This window comes from Vicugna pacos, chromosome 13 (genome assembly GCF_048564905.1).
Source record: "Vicugna pacos chromosome 13, VicPac4, whole genome shotgun sequence".
Taxonomy (NCBI): domain Eukaryota; kingdom Metazoa; phylum Chordata; class Mammalia; order Artiodactyla; family Camelidae; genus Vicugna; species Vicugna pacos.
Window position 1 is genome coordinate 48,071,935 of NC_132999.1, and position 20,002 is coordinate 48,091,936.

Sequence of the window (20,002 nt, forward strand, 5' to 3'; positions counted from 1 at the left end):
TTTGTGCTTCTATGTTGTGTACCCTTTCATTCCTGGACAAGAGAAAATGAATTGGCCAAGAGAAAAGAGAAATGCAAAAACACATTTGTCTGTTCACATCATACCATAATTACTTCAAGATCCTTTTCACCAGAAGCATCAGAAAAGCTTTTTTGAATTTAAGTAGCCAGGTAACTTTTTAAGGGAAAGAACAAACTGTTTTCGGTATCCCAAAGGAGAACAGAGAAAACAGTGCACCATACTCAGAAAGCAGGGGGTGTCACAGTAAAGTCATACTGTTCTCCATTTAAAAATCTCAAAATGAGAGGACTGAAGTGCTTTAGCGCAAGTTTCTGTGAAACATACAACCAGATCTGGCAACTTATGAGATTGGCACTCACTTATTCTGTGATTAAACACTATAGGAATTTGTTATGGGCATGCATTTGGCTTCATTAGTAAAAAGACTAGAAAGTCATATAAAATTCTAATAATGGGGTTTTGATATTAACCCTTTTTTTCATTTTTCAGTTTTTCTATAAGGTGGTCATTTAATAAGGCGAAAAAAAGCTGTATTTAAAAGTGAGTCCATTGACAATTGTTTACAAGACATAGGTAAATTGAGGCTGTGTTTGGAACCTGTCTTCTCTTTTGTTACTGGGGGGAAAGAGGGGCCGGGGGAGAAAGAAAATCGAAAGTTCTGATATATTTCTTGGGAAAAACTGAGGACTCACTTATTGTTTTGAATTGTGATAAAGTATATATATAATATAAAATTTACCATTTTTAAAGTGTGCAGTTCAGTGGCATGAGGTATAGTTACAATGTTGTTTGTTACTGCTTTCTATTTCCAGAACTTTTTCATGATCACAAGCAAAAACTCTGCACCCCTGCTCCCTATCCTCCCTTCCTACTAGCCCCTGGTAACCTCTGTTCTACTTTCTGTCACTATGAATTTGCCTATTCTACATATTTCATATAAGTGGAATCATACATACAATATCTGTCCTTTTGTGTCAGGCTTATTTCACTTTAGCATGTTTTCAAGGTTTATCCATGTTGTAACATGTATCAGAACTTCATTCCTTTTTATGGGTGAATAATTCCATTGTGTATATACCACATTTTGTTTATTCATCTGTGATGGACACTTGGGGTTTTTTTCACCTTTGAGCTACCGTGAATAATGCTCCTATGAACACTGCTACACAGGTATCTCTTTGAGTCCTCTTTTCAGTTACTTGGGGTATAAGGTATTGCTAGATCATATGGTAATTCTATGTTCAACTTTTTGAGGAACCACCAAAATGTTTTCCAGATGACTGCACCATTTTACATTCCTATCAGCAGTGCACCAGGGCTCCAGTTATTTCCCATTTTTTGGATAATCCATCCTAAAGATTGTGAAGTGGTATCTCATTGTGATTTGATTTGCATTTCTTTAATGACTAATAATGTTGAACATCTTTTCATGTGATTATTAGCCATTTGTCTATTTTATTTGAAGAAATGTCCAAATCCTTTGCCCATTTTTAATTTGGGTTATTTGCGGTTTTTTGTTGTTGAGTTTTAGGAATTCTTTATATATTCTAGCTATTAATTCCTTATCAAGTATACAATATGCATATATTTTCTGTGGGTTGTCTTCACTCTTTTGATAGTATTCTTTGATACACAACAGTTTTAAATTTTGACCAAGTCCTGTTTTTCTTTTATTGCTTGTGCTTTTAGTGTTAAGGATACAAGGTTATGAAGATAATTCACCTATGTTTTCTTCTAAGCATTTTATTATTTCAGCTCTTAAATTTAGGCCTTTGATCCATATTGAGTTAATTTTTTTACATGTGAAGTGAGGATCTAATTGCATTCTTTTGCATATGGTTATTCAGTTTTCCCAGGACCTTTTGTTGAAAACACTTTTTCTTTCCCCATTGAATGATCCTGGTATCTTTGTCCCCCAAAAATCAATTGACCATGTATATAAGGGTTTATTTCTGGGCTCTCTCTTCTATCCCATTGGTCTATGTGTCTATCCTTATGCTAATACCACGTTGTTTTGATTATTTTGGCTCTTCAGTTGCTTGAGATTTCACATGAATTTTGGGATGAGTTTTTTCTATTTCTTTCAAAAACACTGTTGGGATTTTGATAGGAATTGCATTGTGTGTGTAGGTCACTTTGGGTAGTACTGTCATCTTAGCAATATTAAGTCTTCCATTTGTGAACATGGAATGTCTTACTGTTTAAGTCTTCTCTAATTTCCTTCGGCAGTGTTTTATAATTTTCAGTGTGTAAGTCCTGAACTACTAGTTAAATTTATTCCTAAGTATTTTATTATTTTTTGATGCTATTGTAAATGAAATTGTTTTTTAAATTCCTTTTAAGATTATTCATTGCAAATGTATAGAAATACAACTGATTTCTGAATTCATCTGTTAGCTCTAACAATTTTTTTGTGTATTCTATAAGGTTTTTTCTGTGTACAATCATGTCATCTGCGAACAGAGATAGTTTTACATCTTCCTTTCCAGTTTGGGTGCCTCTTTTACCTTTTTTTGCGAATTTATTCTGGCTAGAATTTCCAGTACCATGTTGAATATAAAATAGTGATGAAAACAGTCATACTTCTTTTTATTGCTGATCTCAGGGATAAAGCTTTCAGGTTTCCACCACTGAGTATGATATTAGGTGTAGGTTTTTCATATATGGCCTTTATCATGTTGAGAAAGTTCCTTTCCATTACTAGTTTATTGAGTGTTTTTATCATAAAATGTATTGAATTTTGTCAAATGACTTTTCTATCAATTGAGGTGACTGTATGGGTTTTTTCCTCAATGCTGTTAATGAGATATTATTACATTGATTTTTCTATGTTGATCCATTCTTGCATTCTGAGAACAAACCCCACTTGGTCATGGTGTATAATGCAGCTGAATTTTGTTTGCCACTATTTTGTTGAGGATTTGTACATCAGTGTTCATAAGAAACATTGGTGTGCAGTTTTCTTGTTGTGTCTTTATCTGACTTTGGTATCAGGGGTAATGCTGGTTTCACAGAGTTAGTTAGGAAGTGTTCCCACCTCTTCAACTTGTTGGAAGAGTTTAAGGATTAGTGTTAATTCTTCCTTAACTCATTGATCACCACGTCACCCGAATCTGGGTGACAGTTGTGTTTCCTTAGAGCCACCCGATCCACAGTGGGCAATCAGTGTGTTAAGAATTCACCAGTGAAGCCATCTGGCCCTGGGCTTTTCTTTCTTGGGATGTTTTTGATTATTGATTCAACCTCCTTACCAGTTAAAGGTCTATTCAGATTTTCTGTTTCTTTTTGAGTCACTTTTGGCACATTGTGTGTTTCTAGGAATTTGTTCATTTCATTTAGGTTATTTGTTGGTGTATAACTCTTCATAGTATTTTCTTATCCTTTCTATTTCTGTAAAATTGGTAACAATATCCCCACTGTCATTTCTGATTTTAGTAATTTGTGTCTTCTCCCTTTTTTTTTAAGGCAGTCTAGCTAAAAGTTGTCAATTTTGTAGACCTTTTCAAAAACCAACTTTTGGTTGTGTTGATTTTCTCTATTATTTTTCTACTCTCTGCTTTATCTCTCTCTGTTCTAACCTTCCTTATTTCCTTCCTTCTGCTGGCTTTTTCTAGTTCCTTAAATTGTGCGGTTAGGTTATTGATTGAGATCTTCTTTTTTAAGATCCACATTTGCAGCTGTAAGTTTCCTTCTTAGCACTGCTTTCGCAACATCACGTAAATTTTTGTATGTTGTTTTAGTTCTCATTCATCTCAAGGTATTTTCTAATTTCACTTGTTTCTTTTTATTCATTGGTTGTTTAAGATTATGTTAATTTTCACACATGCGTAAATTTTCTGGTTTTACTTCTGTTACTGACTTCTTGTTTCATTCCATTATGATTGGGAAAGATGCTTACTCTTTTTTTTTTTTTTTAATATTTTCTTCACTCAGCGGGTATTTCTGTGGGACTTAGATGAAACCATCATCATCTTCCACTCCCTTCTTACTGGATCCTATGCCCAGAAATATGGAAAGGTAATTTGAATCTTTCTTCCTTTGTTGTAACTGGCCCTCCCTCTCCTGACAAGGTAATCAAAATCAGTTTCCCTGTTACCTCCATCTTACCCTGTTGACCTTTCACTTTCAGGTAAAACCTCACCTGATGGCTTGTACTAGGCAGGCTACTCAGTCAGGCAGAGTTAGTGATAAAACTAGAGACTAGACCTAGGACCAGTACTGAAAGCTGAAGTTGTTCAAAAGTGGTATTTTGTAAGACTGAGTATGGGAATGAGGCTCAAAGCAGAGTGGAGTCTCAGGATTATATGTTTCAGAGACTCATCTGTTATCCCTTAAGTCACTTTTTAACAGCCCAAACTGAGCATTTCATTTAGCTGAGTATATGCCAGATCTGTAAACTGAAAATACAGACAAAATATAAAATATCTTTTTAAAATAGATTATAACCTTCTTAAATGAAATACACCAAGCAGAATTTAACTTGTTTAGTCATCAGTATAAACATCAGTTTTGTTAGAGGGATGAGTTGTGTTTGAGAGATTGGCTGTATATTTCTATACTAAATTACGTTCAGGACCCTATTGTTTTTAACTTTCTATGAATATGTTTTATAAAAATAACTGCCTCCTTTACTCTCCTACTTTTACTCCTAATTATTTCTTATCGTCAATAATGTTTCTGTTAGAAGTACTTTCCAGTGGCTTTTAGTATCTAGGCTGGCAAGCTGACATAAGCTCAAATGCTGTATAAAAAAAAACTGGTTATCAAAGTATATAAAAAACAGCATTACAGCTTTTAAGTGAAGGATTCATAGTCCATTTTAAAGCTAAGTGCATTGGTTGTCCTTCATATATTTTGACTCTTCAGCCTTTCTTTACTTAATTTTGGTTGTTGAGATTGTCAGACTACTGGCTTCTGGTGTTATAGTGTGTGTAAGACCATAATGGGTGTTACAATAGCAGTATTTTAGCAATAGTTAGAACTTCTCCTGAAACAGAAAATTTCCCCCAAAGTTAAGTATTCTTTTTTTTTTAAGTGGGCTAAGTTTTCTAGAAACTAAAGTTCTGAAATGTTTAACTTCGCACAATCCCAAATTCTTATAACTATGAATGACATGGCATCAGTGATAGTTAGACACACTCTTGTGGGCCATTGTTGTTTTGGCCTTGACCCAAAATAATTTTGAAATATTTGAAGATCAGGACCAATGCTCTGAGTACCAAGTCAAGCAAATTTTCCCCTTACTGTTTTTCAGGACCCAACAGTAGTGATTGGCTCAGGTTTAACAATGGAAGAAATGATTTTTGAAGTGGCTGATACACATCTGTTTTTCAATGACTTAGAGGTAAGCATTTTAAAATTGTTTGTGTGCTACAGTGAAACATTTTGTTCAGTAACTATTTATTGAGCCCGTGTTTGTTGTATTTAGAGGAAATGTGGTCAGACAGGGTGGGTATGGAGAGGCCAGCTAGGCACTTAGGCATCCATAGTCTTGAAAGAATACTGCCTTGGTTAGGTCACCACAGTCTTGGTTCTGAGCCTCAATTTTATTGGCTCAAAATATGATTTTTGTTACCCTGTTTGGAAGTGACCTAGTTCTAGGGGAATACCAACCCATCAGGCAAAGCACTGACATATAAACCAACACTCTAATTTACTCATCTGTATTAAATACTGTATAGAAGGTGGGTTTGATTATTTGTGCTCTTCATTCTATTTTGACTGTTCTTCAGTTTTACCTTCTTAAAAGATAGTATCTTGATTTTGTCAGGGCTGTAAATGGCTGCTCTAACTCATTGTATTGTATTCATGTTGTTATTGTCCATGAATAGGTTAGCCTTGATTTCCAGATCATCTTAGAGTTAGGTGGAGGGAAACTAGGAAACACTGAGAGCTTCTTGGTGAATTTGTTTGGCTTTGACTAGTTCACTTTTGAGGTGAACATGGTGTAGTAGAAAGAGCACAGGACTAGGATTCAGAAAACCAGGCTGCAAGTCCCAAGTTAGGAAAGTTATCGCCCTATTCTAGGCCTCAGTTAATCAGTTATCCTACACAAGTAACAATTGTTCTCTCTGAGGATGGGAATGCGTTGCTGGGACACAGAGGTGGGAAGGAGCAGACTCGTCACTTAATGTCCTTTTGAATTTTGAACTGTGTACTATATATATATAAAACCTAGTTTTTTTTTTTAACAGTGAAAAAGTAAAATAAGATAGCATTCTATAAATATGAAGTAGTCCTCTTTTTAAATACGATCTAGTTCTACTCAACAGACAGTTCACCAAAAAATTAAATTAATAGGACTCTAAACTCCAGTACTTTTGTATAAGCTCCACAATGCTTTAATCTCCCCTCAACTTCACATGTTGATAAGTTAGGACATTACAGTTTTTATTCAGCAAACATTTCTTGAAAACCTACTATATGCCAATAATTGTTGCCAAATTGTATTTGTAATGATTTTCTAGACATAGTCCTCACTCAGGACTGAAAGTTCTGTGAAGAATTTGACCTGAATGTGTTCCTGCCCCCCAGGTCAGTGGTTCTCAACTTTAGGGGGCATAAGAATCACCTGGGGACCTTGTTAAAAATGAAGAGTCTAGGACTTCACTCACAGAAATTCTGATTCAAGAATATGCATTTTTTAAAATCTTCCCCAGAGGATTCTGATGCAGATGGACATCACAGCACTGCCCTAGGCAGTGTCAGAGAAGTGACTCTTGTCAGTCAGGCAGCGGGTGGCATTTTATGTCAGTAGTCATGTGGGCTTAGAGGAAAGAATCTTGGATTCAAATTAGAAGACTCAGGCTCCTTCTAGTTTCTTTCTGCCACTCACTAGTTTTATGACCTTGGGTAAATCACTTGACCTCACTTTTAGAACATAAGGAGATTGACTTAGATGACCTCTTCCAATTCCTAAGTTTGACTTTACAAATTTCTGTTTCAGTCATTCTCAGTTTTGATACCACACATACTCTACCAGAATCTCTTTCATCTGCAAAAATTTACTGAGCAGATGCTACATAAGGACACTGGACTAGACCAGAGGTGTACAAAGGAGATGTAAGATATTGGTCATGCCATAAGTGGCCTATAGTAGGACTTACAGTCTGTTACAGGACTAGGCATACCTGACAGTGTACGGGAGCTTGTGCTTATACCCGTGGGCTGTTGGAAATATGAACTATTGCAATAAGAGTATAACTGAGGGTTGGGATGCTTAAGGAAGATTTTATGAGGTTGGAGGAACGTAAATTAGGCCTTAAAACAAGTTGGACAATAAGGGGGGGTGAGAGTGATCCTCCACACATTAGAAAGACCATAAGGTATTTTATCATCCCACCATTGTTTGTGGTATTTTTACAATATATCATGGTGGTAATAGCATGTCTCCTCCCCAGACTGAAATAATGTGTGGTTTTGTCTTTTAACAGGAATGTGACCAGGTGCATGTGGAAGATGTGGCTTCTGATGACAATGGCCAAGACCTGAGGTGATAAAAACCAATGATGGCTTAAACATTAGTGCACCTGTTATGCCTGGGTTCAGTGGAAAACAGAGATGAATAAGAGCACTAAAGAGCTTACAATCTATTAGTGGAGGTAGAAACAAACATAGTTAACGAAGGCATGCGTTCTGAGAAGGTGGCAGTAGAAAATGTGATAGAATACAGAAAAGAGAGTAATTCTGAGGGGTGTGGAAAGCAGCTAGCGCCAACACTGGAGTGGCTTTCTCAGCACAGAGTACGACCTTGAAGAACAGGCAGCGTGATGGGATGAGAAAAAAACATTACACTAGTTTGTCTTTGGCCAGTTTTTTCAGTAAGGAAAAGTACGCCTCCAGATTAGTTAGTTTCAGAAACAAATAAGCATCAGGAATTTCACCAAGGAAACAATTGTGGGGGTCGGATGGTGTCAGGAATGATAGACAATCTTAAACATTAATATCACAGTGAACGCTAAACCAAGGAGGTCTCAGTGGCAAAAATTCCTGCTCAGTCTCCTTTCTCTCTTGCCCACTGTCTTCTGGCCCAGTAGTCTTAGCTAAGAAGATCCAAAAATTTATCTTCCTTGTACTTAAAGACCTTTAGAAAAAACATTGTCACATCTTTTCACGTTAATTTGTTTTAATGAATTCTCAAATCTAGAGCAGAACTGGACATACCAGTAAGGGCCTGGCCTTGTGGTACCGAGAATTGAAGGGTTTCACTTTAGGAGCAGCATCCAGTCCTGTATGTTGTGTGTTGCATGGCCATGGGGGCACATTCTTAAGAGATTTTACTGGCCTTTTTAGGGAAAAGCCTGATCTAAAGCAGTTTATGATCCACTTTGAACCCTTGGTTTTTGTTTTTGTTTTAATTTCTTTTTTCTTTTATATGTATGGCTAACTAGTTATTACCGTCTCATGTCTTGGCATCTATATTCTCTTAAATATAGAATCTCACATATAATTGAACTCTATTTTGGCTTTTGATTGAACCAAGTTGTCTCTAATTCTGTCAGTCATTTTTAAGTCTTTATTTAGCAAGTATTAATCCCTCCCTGCCTGTTTAACTGTATTAATTATTTCTATTGCTGTGTAACAAATTACCCCAGAAGTTAGTAGCTTAAAACAATTAACATTTATCATCACATTGTTTCTGTAGGTCAGAAATTTGAAAGTGACTTAGCCAGGCAGTTCTGAATCAGGGTCTGTGAGATTGAAATCAAGAGAGCTGGAGCTCAAATCATCTAAAGGCTGGATTGGAGCTGGAGGACCTGTTTCTAACCTCTCACATATGGCTGATAACAGGAGGCCTCAGTCCTCACTATGTGTCCCTCTTCATGTGACAGCCGACTTCTTTTAGAGCAAGTGCTGCAAGGGAAGCTTGTTCTCTAAGTCTGACACCATCACTTCCACCACATTCTGTGTACTTTCAAACAGTCCACACCCAAAGGGAGCCGAATTAGAAGAGAGGAGTATTAAAGAATTTGTGGACATTTTATAGCTCCTTTGGTGACTCATGAACTTAATAAACTAGTGAACAGGTTTCTGGAGGTAAACACCCTCATTTTCTTACTGTTATTAGAATTTGGGTTAGTTCCTTCCATTTTTTTCAATTTCTCCTTTTTACATAGTTGCAGTCATTGCATACACAAAAGTTTTATATCCTTTTTTTTTTCACTCTAAGATATTTTTTGTCATAAATGAAAAGATGCTCAATTTGAAGCTAGCCTCGATGGGATGCTGATGCTTGAATTGTTTCTGTCTCTCTTTCCTTCCCTTTCCATCCTTTGTTTGATAGAAGTAATAGGGGTAAGATGGAGGATTAATGAAAGATAGACTCTGACATACAGAGATTAAGGAAGAAGACTCCCAAAGCCTTGATGTCAGGTGCCAGGAATAGGACAGAGAATCCCAAGTGGCATTCGCCCCAAAAATTCCATGCAGTGTAGATTTTAATTTTCGTCATCCTCTTTCTTTGCAGCAACTACAGTTTCTCAACAGATGGTTTCAGTGGCTCAGGAGGCAGTGGCAGCCATGGTTCCTCTGTGGGTGTCCAGGGAGGTGTCGACTGGATGAGGAAGCTGGCTTTCCGCTACCGAAAAGTGAGGGAAATCTATGATAAGCATAAAAGCAACGTGGGTGGTAAGTGTGGCATCCAGCCAGTCCAATTTTCTGTTTCCTTCTGATTTCCCATTTTCTTTTCCAGGGATTCCTTAGAACTCCCTGGCTTATGAATTTGTGGCACAGTAACATTTTAACTCTGTATTAAAAAAACAAAGTTTAACTGAAACCCTTGAGGAGGAAGCTCTGCATTTCTCATGGACTCCTCTTAGCATAACTTTGCCAAGTTCTCTTATTCTTTTTAGACAGGTGCCTTTTTAAGGGAATTGTTTTCCATAGATTATGTTTGATGACATGTATTTTACTCTAGAGTCACAACTATTGTCAATCATATTTAATAGCTTGCCATGGTTTCTGAATGATTTATGTAACCATCAGGACAAATCAGGTAGAAATAGGGACTTGGTTTATAGTGGATGGAAAACTAGGTCCAGGATTATAGATTAGCAGTATCCATGTATTATGATTTGAAGGACCTTGGAAATTCTTTCTGCCTAGAAATATCTCAAATGTCAGGTGCCATTTTATGCCTAAAATTCTATTATTTAGAATTAGTGAATTAGTTACAGAATGTTCAGATTAAAAGAAACATTAGAGAACTACTCTGAATCCCTTGTTTTGCATTTGATAAAATTAATGGTACATCATGAGGGTAATGAGGGCAGGTCACATAGCAAGTTAGTGACCACACCACAGCTGGAATCCACACTCCCCAGATCTGGGTCCAGTGCACTTTACATTCATGCAGTTCCTTTTTAAGCGATATGCCTTTGTGAGAAAATATTGAAAACTATGAACCATCACCGTCAGACACCTCCTACATACACACAAAACGTTGCCTGAAGTTTCAGGGATGCCCTAGACTGCCTCAAAGTATATTTCCCTAGGTCAAGAGAGCGCTCCTGCCTGCCATACCACCACAGTGTGGTGCAGAAAGTAAAAATAGTATGGTGCATTCCTGTTACAGCCCTCCAATACCAGAAAAAATCATAGGCATCTGGCTTTGGGAATCTAATTTACTTTTTTGAGATTCCCCTTTTTATTGCTTTTTTTTTCCCCTTATGATTCAGAGCCAGTACTTTTTATTTGGGCAACTCCAAGTCTTCACTTTTCCTATCTCACAGACTTTAGCCTTTCTTATGTTAGTTTTCATATACAGCCTACATGTCTGATCCTTTCTTTGCCCAGTGAGTGTCTGGACCTGGATTCCTGAAGAAAGTGACATATAACCCTTCATGAGAATCCCCCGACTCTACCCTGGGGAATTTAGTAAAACTAATGTCCACTCGTATTTTGTAAAATACCAATTAACAAAGTACCACATCATATTATTAGTTACGTATATGACCCATATGTGCTTGTGTATATGCATAGTGACAAACAGATACTGGTTTGGTTTTTGTTTTGTTTTATCAGAAATGTTGAAAGTGATCTAATTCAAGGCTTGCATTGTGAAACCAACAATCTGAAAACAAATTATACACAGTTCTATTCAGAGAAAAGCCTTCTGTTTTTATGGAGTATTGGTAATAGAACACAGGCTCTCTTTTTCCCTTCACTACAGAAAATTCAGTGCCAGATTTATTATTAGAATATTATAACTCAAGTGTCCAGTAACATACTTACATCAGATGAATTCTGTTTTGTTTTATGCTTAATTATCTGATCTTAAAGCAATGTTTTCGTCTCTTGTGAGCTGGAATTGTTTCAGAAGTGCAGTACAAATAAATGATATCCAGAGAGTTGGTTATTCAACCTGGAATCTCAGGTTGATGTGTTCTGAAAGGGGTGAGTCATCGTGGGAGCTGTGTTTGGTAGTGGAAAGAATTCCGAGACCAAATGCCACTAACTTGCTGTGTAACCTTAAGCAGCCCCCTTTCTTCCCTGGGCTTTGGTTTCTATAGAAAGAGATTGGAAATGCTGCAGACTTCTCCAGCTGTAACACTAGTTTTTTTCCCCTTTGGTTCTTGAGGTTACATCTAAAGCAGTGCTACTCGAAGTATGGTCCTGCATAATTCTGCAAATTATGTTACTGGTTGGTGATGAAAGGAAGAGCTTGTGCCAGAACCTAATCACAGTATTTCTGTCAGCTGATTTTATTGTTGTGAGCTATACCACCCCTAGTGAAATATTCTGATGAAGAAAGTCAGAAAGATACTTTGAGTAGGCTGCTCTAGGGTTTTACCAAGGAGAGAGATGCTCAGTAGAATATTTCAGTGACTCACACCATTTCTAAATTGAATTTAGAAGTTGCGTCCTTGATGCTAGCAAGGATATGTTGTCAAATGATGAATGTGTCTACTTTTATTCCCAAAGGCCTCCTCAGCCCCCAGAGAAAGGAAGCACTGCAGAGACTAAGAGCAGAAATTGAAGTTTTAACAGATTCCTGGTTAGGAACTGCATTAAAGTCCTTACTTCTCATCCAGTCCAGGTATGGAAATGATTCTTTTAGATCTCATCCTCCCAGAGATACACTTTCCTACCCCAGTCCAAGATAGGCCATTTCCTAAAACGAGATATGGGACAGGGCTGAGAGGAGTCTAATTATGCAGGGAAGTATCAGGTTAGATGGGAGCCATGGTCGTTTGACTCTTAACAGCACACCTTCAAGTTTTTGAAAGTTTTTACTTTTTGTTCACAAAATTATACTCAGTAACCCAGAATCTCCAGCCCAAAAGATGGGTGGGCCTGTGGTGACGACATCAAAATATACATGTAAGAGATATGTCACAAGTATCCTAAGTACAGGTAGCTCCAACGAAATGTACCAAAACCTACTCAGGAAGGCAAGATCCATTAAGCAAATTAAGGAGATTTCAGCTTGAAGCTTAGAATAGAAATTGAATATATACTCTTATTTGTCCCTCCCTCGAAGCAGGAATTCCAGATCCACAACCTAGTAGACCAGACAGTAAAACTGGCACCAAGGGGGGGATATCTGTGAAAGTAAAGGACCTATGAAAACAATGTGTTTTGTGGAATTTATGTTGCTACTGTGTGAAGAGCAGAAAGGACTTAAATCATATCTCACTTAAGGGCTGAGTTATTTCAGATAAAATAGTAATGGAAAGCCTCGTTGTTTATTTTCTAGAGTGTGCCACCAGTGACGTAGTGGTATTTGCTAACAATGCAGTGAGCCAGAATGGTCAGAAGGGAAATGAGACGAGAATCAAGTTGCTCCTCTGTGTCCACCACTCTCTGTCCTTTAATATGGAAAATAAATAAACCTGAGACAACTAGAGCAATAACTGAACATTGGCACTGAACAAATACCATACCAGGCACTTAGAGGTTAATTTTTCACAAGTAGATCCTACAGACAAGACCCATTTGAATTCTTATTCCCAGGTTGGTTTTATTTTACCTTTTTCTTTTATTTTCCTTCTTTTTCCCTTCCAGAAAGAATTGTGTGAATGTTCTGATCACAACAACCCAGCTGGTTCCAGCTCTGGCCAAGGTTCTCCTCTATGGACTAGGAGAAATATTTCCTATTGAAAACATCTACAGTGCTACCAAAATTGGTATGGTTTGTATTTGTTGTCTGGCCTTACAGTAATACTTCCTGCTTAAGATGTGCTTATTATCTACCGGTCCCACTTTACATATATATATATATATATATCTGTAGTCCTCGCTGCACTCTTCTCCTGTTATTACTGATGAGGCAGTTCAGGCTTAATGGTTATGTAGCTGCTCAAGGCTTCACAGCTAGTAAGTACGTAAACAGGATTCAAATCCAGGTCTGTCGGACTTAAAACATATCATGTTCTGTTCTTTTATAATATTTGAAAGAGCATATCTAGTTTTGAAATCTACTTTTGCCCCATTTCAAATTCCTCTTTCACAGAGAGAGCGCTGTAGTGTATAGTATAATCAGAAAACTAGATTAAAAATCAAGGACTAAGCTGTATACTAAAAAATGGTTAGATTGGAGGGGAGGATATAGCTTGGTGGTAGAGTGCATGCTTGGCATGCACAAGGTCCTGGGTTCAATCCCCAGTACCTCCATTAAAAAAAAAAATCTAATTCCCCCCCCAAAAAATTTTTTTTAAAAAGAAAAGAAAAAAAATAGAATTTAAAAAGTATACTTTGGAAACTTTATTTTTTAAAAAATGGTTAAATCCCTCATGCCAATTAGGATGGCTGCTATCAAAAAAACAGAAAACAACAATTATTGGTGAGGATGTGGAGAATTTGGAACCCTTGTGCACTTCTGGTGCGATTATAAAATGGTGCGACTGCTATGGAAAACAGTATTGTGATGGTGATTGCTCAAAAAATTTAAAATAGAACTATCGTATGATCTAGCAATCCCCCTTCTGGATATACATATCCAAAAGAATTGAAAGCAGATCTCAAAAAACATTGGCAGACCTGTATTCATAGTAGCATTATTCACAATAGCCAAGAGGTGGAAGCGACCCAAATGTCCATCGAATGAATAGATAAGCAAAATGTGGTATATACATACAGGGGGATATTATTTCAACCTTAAAAGGGAAGGAAAGCCTGTAACATGCTACCACATGTATGAATCTTGAAGACATTGTGCTAAGTGAAGTAAGCCAATCACAAAAAGACAAATCCTGTGTGTTTCCACTTATTTGTAAGGTACCCAGAGTAGTCAGATTCATAGAAACAGAAAGTAGAATGGTGGTTAACAGGCTTAGGGGAAGGGGAAATAGGAGGTTGTTACTTAGTGAGGATAGAATTTCAGTTTTGCAAAGTAAGTTTTGGACAGCTGTTGCAGTGTGAGTATATGAAATATTACTGAAAATGTACATTTAAAAATGGTCAGGATGATAAATTTTATGTTATGTGTTTTTTACCACAATTTGGGGAGGGGTGGAGAAAAACCTGAGGACTGGGATTCAAGTCCTTACACTCTCCACTTATTAGCTCTGACCTTAGGGAAATTACTGTTATCTCCTGACCCTCAATTTTCTCATGTAAAATAAGAAACTAGTAGAGAGGTTTTGAAAATCAAATGAGACTGTGTATGTGAAGATACTTTTTTCTCTACAAATGTTTTCAGTACCAAGTATATGAAATAGTAGGTACTCAATAAATTGATTAATTAATTGGCACCAGGTTTATAAAAAACCAACATGTTCCTCTGAGAAGGCAGCAGAATGTCTCACTCTAATCTTTATGTGCTGTACATGGTCCAGGGAAAGAGGAATATGACAGCTATCTCTTTACCCGCCTCCCCCCCCGGCCCAGACCCTTTATGCCTACAGTTCTTACTTCCTTCTTCAGGAAAGGAAAGGGTCCTAGTTTGGAGATGAGTGGTGATTATTCATTTTTTAATCTACTACATTAAAGTGTCAGGCATTGCCAAGGCACTAGGACTATAGCAGTGACAAAATCCTTTGTCTTCATGGAACTTACCTTCAATCAGTGGTGCTAGGATAATTGGGTTAATATGGGAAAAAAAGCAGAATTGTATTCCTTCTGTATGCTATTTGCAAAAATAAATTCCAGGTGGATAAAAAATTTAACATGAAAAGCAAAACTAATTTTTTTTAGTTTACTTATTTTTAAACACTAATTTTTAGAAGAAAATATACAAAAGTATCTGTATGACCTTAAGGTAGGAAGGGGTCTCATTTAAGAGACCTCATAAGTAGTATTTTAAAAAAATGATCATTTTGATTGCATGAAGATTTAATTTTATATACAATGAAAGATGATTTAAAGTGACAAGACAAGCCACAGACTGAGAGAAGATATTCGCAATACATTTGCTTGTTAATTAGTATACCAAATTTATAACAAACTCCTGCAAATAAATAAGCAGCAAACAGCATAACAGAAAAAAAGGCACAAACCTTAGAACAGCCAATTTGCAGAAAAGGAAACCCAAGTTGTCAGTAAACATATTTGAAAAGTGTTTTAACTTCACTAATTAAGAATCTGCAAATTAAGGAAATGCAAATTAAAATACGATGCATTTTGCTTTTATCAGATTGACAAAATTTAAGTCTGACAGTGCCAAGCTTTGTCAAGGAAATGAGGACTCTAATGCTGGTAGAATTGAAAATGGATGTAACTCTTTTTGGAAAACAGTTTGTCAATGTCTAATAAAGTTTGAAATGTATGTAACCCTATGATCAAGCAGTTCTACTTTTAGATATGTATAGTTTAGTGCAGGGGTCTGCAGACTATAACCCACATACCAAATTCTGCCCACTGCCTGTTTTTGTAAAGTTTTATTGAAACAGAACCAAACCCAATCATTTCCATAGCTACTTTCACACCATAGTAGCAGAGCTGAATAGTTGTAACAGATCATATGACCTACAAAGCCTGAAATATTCACTGTCTCTTTACAGAAAAACTTTGCCAACTCCTTCCTTTGAGTAATTCTCATTTGCACAAGGAAACGTATGCAAGGAAAAAAATTTTTTTTGATGCAGCCTTGTTCATAATAGAAAATAATTGGAAACAACACATGAACCTGTTCGTGGACAGAAAATAAATAAATTGATATATTCCAAACAATGGAATACTACATAGCAATTAAAAGTGAATGAACTAAAACTGCTTACATCCCTAAGGATTAATATTAAAAACAACAATGAACACAAAAAACACATTGTGGGTAGATATGTACAGTATGCAAAATTTATATAAAGGTAAAAAAAAGTTCACCACAATGCTGTACATTGTTTATGGATATATATGCTCCTGGAGAGAAAGGAGGGGGAAGAAGAGCATCAAGTAGGTACATGGGAAGCTTCAAATAGATCTGTGCTAGCTTGTTCTTGTATTTTTTTTATCTAAAGTGTTAAGACAAAGCTGGGTTGGTGGTAGGTATACAGGCATTTATTTTTATTCCCCTTTTTTCAGTGGTTGAATTATTTCATTTACAAGGGATTTGAAGGGCGGAGGGGGTGTACCTGAAACCCCTCCTTCAGATTTTGCTATTGCTGCCACTGCTTTATGATACATTTCATAAGAACCCAGTGCAGTCAGTAAGCCTTCCATCCCTGAAAGGGAGGTTTCTGTAGTGCTTATTATACTCAGTCCTGGCACCCAAAGGTGCATCACACTAGTGGAAATGACTTTATTCCTTCTGACAGCAAGTGTACTTACTGGGTGATCTTCTCATTTCGTCCAGAGCTAATTAGCAAAGCTGCAGTGTTACCTGGCACCATGGTAACCACAGTGAGAGGCTTGAGGCTTTTCTTCACAGAGCTATGAAATGTGAGCGAGGAGAGGAAGTGTTTGTTCAGTTCCTCTGAAATGATTTCAGAATTCTAGTTCTCTTAATGGCCACTCTGTGATCTTGGACATTGAAGAGAATTCTCAAAATCATTTCTGAAAATGTCAGAAGCGTTTTTGATACAGGAAACCCAGGAACCTGATATTCTCCAAAGGTGTGGTTGGTCTCACAGCTTCAGTTGTTTGACATTTGGTGAGCTAACTGGTCATTGGTCTCATCCTCCTGAACAGAAAAGCTCATCTCCAGGACTGTTTTGAGAGTATAAAGTGTATTGGAATTAGTTTTTCATGTAGCTACTTCTTTACTCTGAACTGTTAATAACTCTCTCAGTCTCTTAATCCTTTTATTTTTTAACTTATTTATTTGGAGGGGGGAGGTAATTAAGTTTGTTTGTTTATTTTTTAATGAAGGTACTGGGAATTGAACCCAGGACCTTATGCATGCTAAGCACTCTAGCATTGAGCTATACCCTCCCCGCTCTTAATCCTTTTAGAGAAAACATTCCTAATTGTATTTCATCCTTGATCATTACATGCCAGGACAATGAAAACATCTCTATGTTCCTGTCCTCTAAATATGAGATATCCCCTTTGTTGGGTCTTAGGGGAAAATTCTAAAATCCTACTGACTTAAAAGTTTTTTTATAGATCATAAATTAGACTGTGAGTCCAGCAGAAGTTGACTTAGGTTGTAAGGATGTAATAATGGTTGGAATGGAATTAGACAAAGAACTCTTTGACACATAATAAAAACATATTAAGAATTCATTATTAGTTGAATTATTTAATGTTTAAATTGGGGCTGAAGACATGCACTAGAGTCATCCCCTGAATCATTTGTGAGATCAGTATGTATTTACTCATCAAACATTGCCTGAATGTCCGATAGGAATGTAAGGCATGACAGTGCTGTTGTAAAATAGAAGCACTGAAAGGGACATGAGTGCACCTGAGTCAGGGCTTGTATTAAGAGTGGGAGACTGAAGCCCCAAGTGGACTGGCATTTGGTCCAGGTGACTAGTCCCCCTGGCTAAGGTGCCACTTGGGCTGGGGATGTGATAGACTTGGAATTGCTCAGACGTGCCAGTCAGGACTTCTAAGTGTGGGTGTATAGGTTCTTGTCAATTATGATGTAATCATCATAGGTCTGTGTATTTGTATATTTATTACAATAGTTTTCCAGCAGATGGCAGTCGAATGCCTTGAGGAAGAAGACCTTTTTATTCACACGGAACCCTGATGCTAAGTCACTGGATCTGGCAAGAAGAAAGGATGAGGTTAATGAAGCAGGATAAAAAAAAGCGAGCAGAGTTAGAGCCTTGCTTAACTGAAGAAGGTGGCAGAAACAGGAAATAAAATGTAGGAGACGATGAAGGAAGAGCAGGAGAAAAAATTTCCTTTTTATTCATTTATGCAAATCCAGTGTCTCTGCCACAGCAGTATCATCTGTGCATGTTTTAGTTGTTGGTTCCAGGTAGGATTTGAATTTTGACATGTGGTCATGGTTCTAAGAATGACCTGCAGTGGATTAAAGTCACCTATTTCCCAAGGTCAATTTCAGTGATACAGTATCTCAGTTGCGCTTACAAAGTATAATAGTGAGGAGATTCCAGGTGGACAAATGTTGCTGCCACATCCATTGGTGATCTGGGGCACCTACACCCTGACATAGGCCTGCGCCCGGGACTGTTTCTGGGAAATGTGGAATTGGAAGGAAATGGCTGTTTGTCTGTTGCTTGTTACTAAACAGTAATCAGGAACCTATGCTTCCACTTTTTCTTACTGTCACAGTTTCCCCTCAGAAATCGTCCTTTCATCATGGCACAATGAGCAGAGCCTAGACTTGGAGCCAGGCACTCATAATCTAGCTACTAGCCTGTATGTGATCTGGGGCCAGTCATTCATCCTTTGAGTCCATTTTCATCTGTTAAAATAGCGGGTGGGACCCATCTCACCAGATGATTTTGAGAATTAAGTGAAGGAATACTTTGGAAACTGCTTGGTATGCTGTAAAGTACAGGAGGGAGGTAGTGTGCACGGCATTTATAGAAACTCCCCACACTAAGATCTTAATCTTAGGGACTTCACCTCAGTGTGAAAGTTAAAACCAGAACCTAGAGAGCACAGTGCCTAGAAAGCCTGTTGCTGTTGTGTGAGTGGCACGAGTTCACGTTCTTTGGGCAGAGGTCTCTCACTGCCACCCCTGCTCCCCACCAAGCAAACCATATGGGCTGCCAGGGATTTTGTCTCAGCACAGGCAGGTGAACCTAGCAGCAGCCCTTTTCTTTGGTATTGAAAAAAAGTTAGGGAGGAATGGCCTAATAGGAAATCTCTTTTTCTCATCAGGTAAGGAGAGCTGCTTCGAGAGAATTGTGTCGAGGTTTGGAAAGAAAGTCACATATGTAGTGATTGGAGATGGACGAGACGAAGAAATTGCAGCCAAACAGGTAACCATGGTAGAGAAAACTGTCTATGTGGGAATGCAGGGAGCAATTAGAAAAATGGTAAAACTCAGTAATCTTAGCTATCTGTTGTGCATTTACAGTGTTTTCTCTTCCTCCTCGTCCTCTTCCATTTTTCTTTGAAGAAAAAAAGTTATTTTTTCCCCATGTGGAGTTTCCTTATAAGTTGTTAGATCCTTCCCTCCCACCCTCCCTCCTCACTACCACTCTAAAATCTTTGAGTCCTGCTACAAGGATCCTTATCAATAAACCTGATGTAGGCCCCATCTTCTGTCTTTGTCTTAGAGGGCAGTGCCTTCTCAAGAGAAAGTCCTTCCTGCTCCTGAGCCCTGGAAAGATTGTTGTTAACCTCTTCACTATTCAGGTCCCAACTCTAGGTCCTCCCTTCTTAATACAGAAAACAGTAGATGAAATGTCTTGGCTATGGAATCTAAACTCAGGCAGTTCACATCTCATCCATTTATTAGCTTTGTGACTTTGGACAATTTACTTACTTTCTTTGAGAAGTCTTCATCTGCCAAATGAATCTACAGAAGTTTGTTCCCTCTTTATCCCACTTTTCTTCCTGCAACTGTGTTTCTTACACTTGGAGGCAGTGGGTTGCCTGCTAGGACCATCTGGCCTGATTTTCTCCATGCAGTTAACACACAAACCTTCAGCAGCTGTGAATGAATTATGCGATTGGT

General features: G+C 37.5%; 1 protein-coding gene across 4 annotated transcripts in view; it reads left to right on the forward strand.

The window, feature by feature from the left end:
- Window positions 1–20,002, forward strand: part of EYA3 (EYA transcriptional coactivator and phosphatase 3) — an 86,323-nt gene that overhangs the window by 61,468 nt on the left and 4,853 nt on the right. For all 4 annotated transcript variants that reach the window (XM_072974981.1, XM_006196862.4, XM_072974982.1 and 1 more), the window contains 7 exons: window positions 3,955–4,038; window positions 5,276–5,365; window positions 7,455–7,513; window positions 9,488–9,648; window positions 11,944–12,058; window positions 13,027–13,148; window positions 19,201–19,301. In XM_072974981.1, coding sequence (XP_072831082.1) covers window positions 3,955–4,038; window positions 5,276–5,365; window positions 7,455–7,513; window positions 9,488–9,648; window positions 11,944–12,058; window positions 13,027–13,148; window positions 19,201–19,301 — 732 coding nt within the window. The remainder of the gene's footprint in view (window positions 1–3,954; window positions 4,039–5,275; window positions 5,366–7,454; window positions 7,514–9,487; window positions 9,649–11,943; window positions 12,059–13,026; window positions 13,149–19,200; window positions 19,302–20,002) is intronic.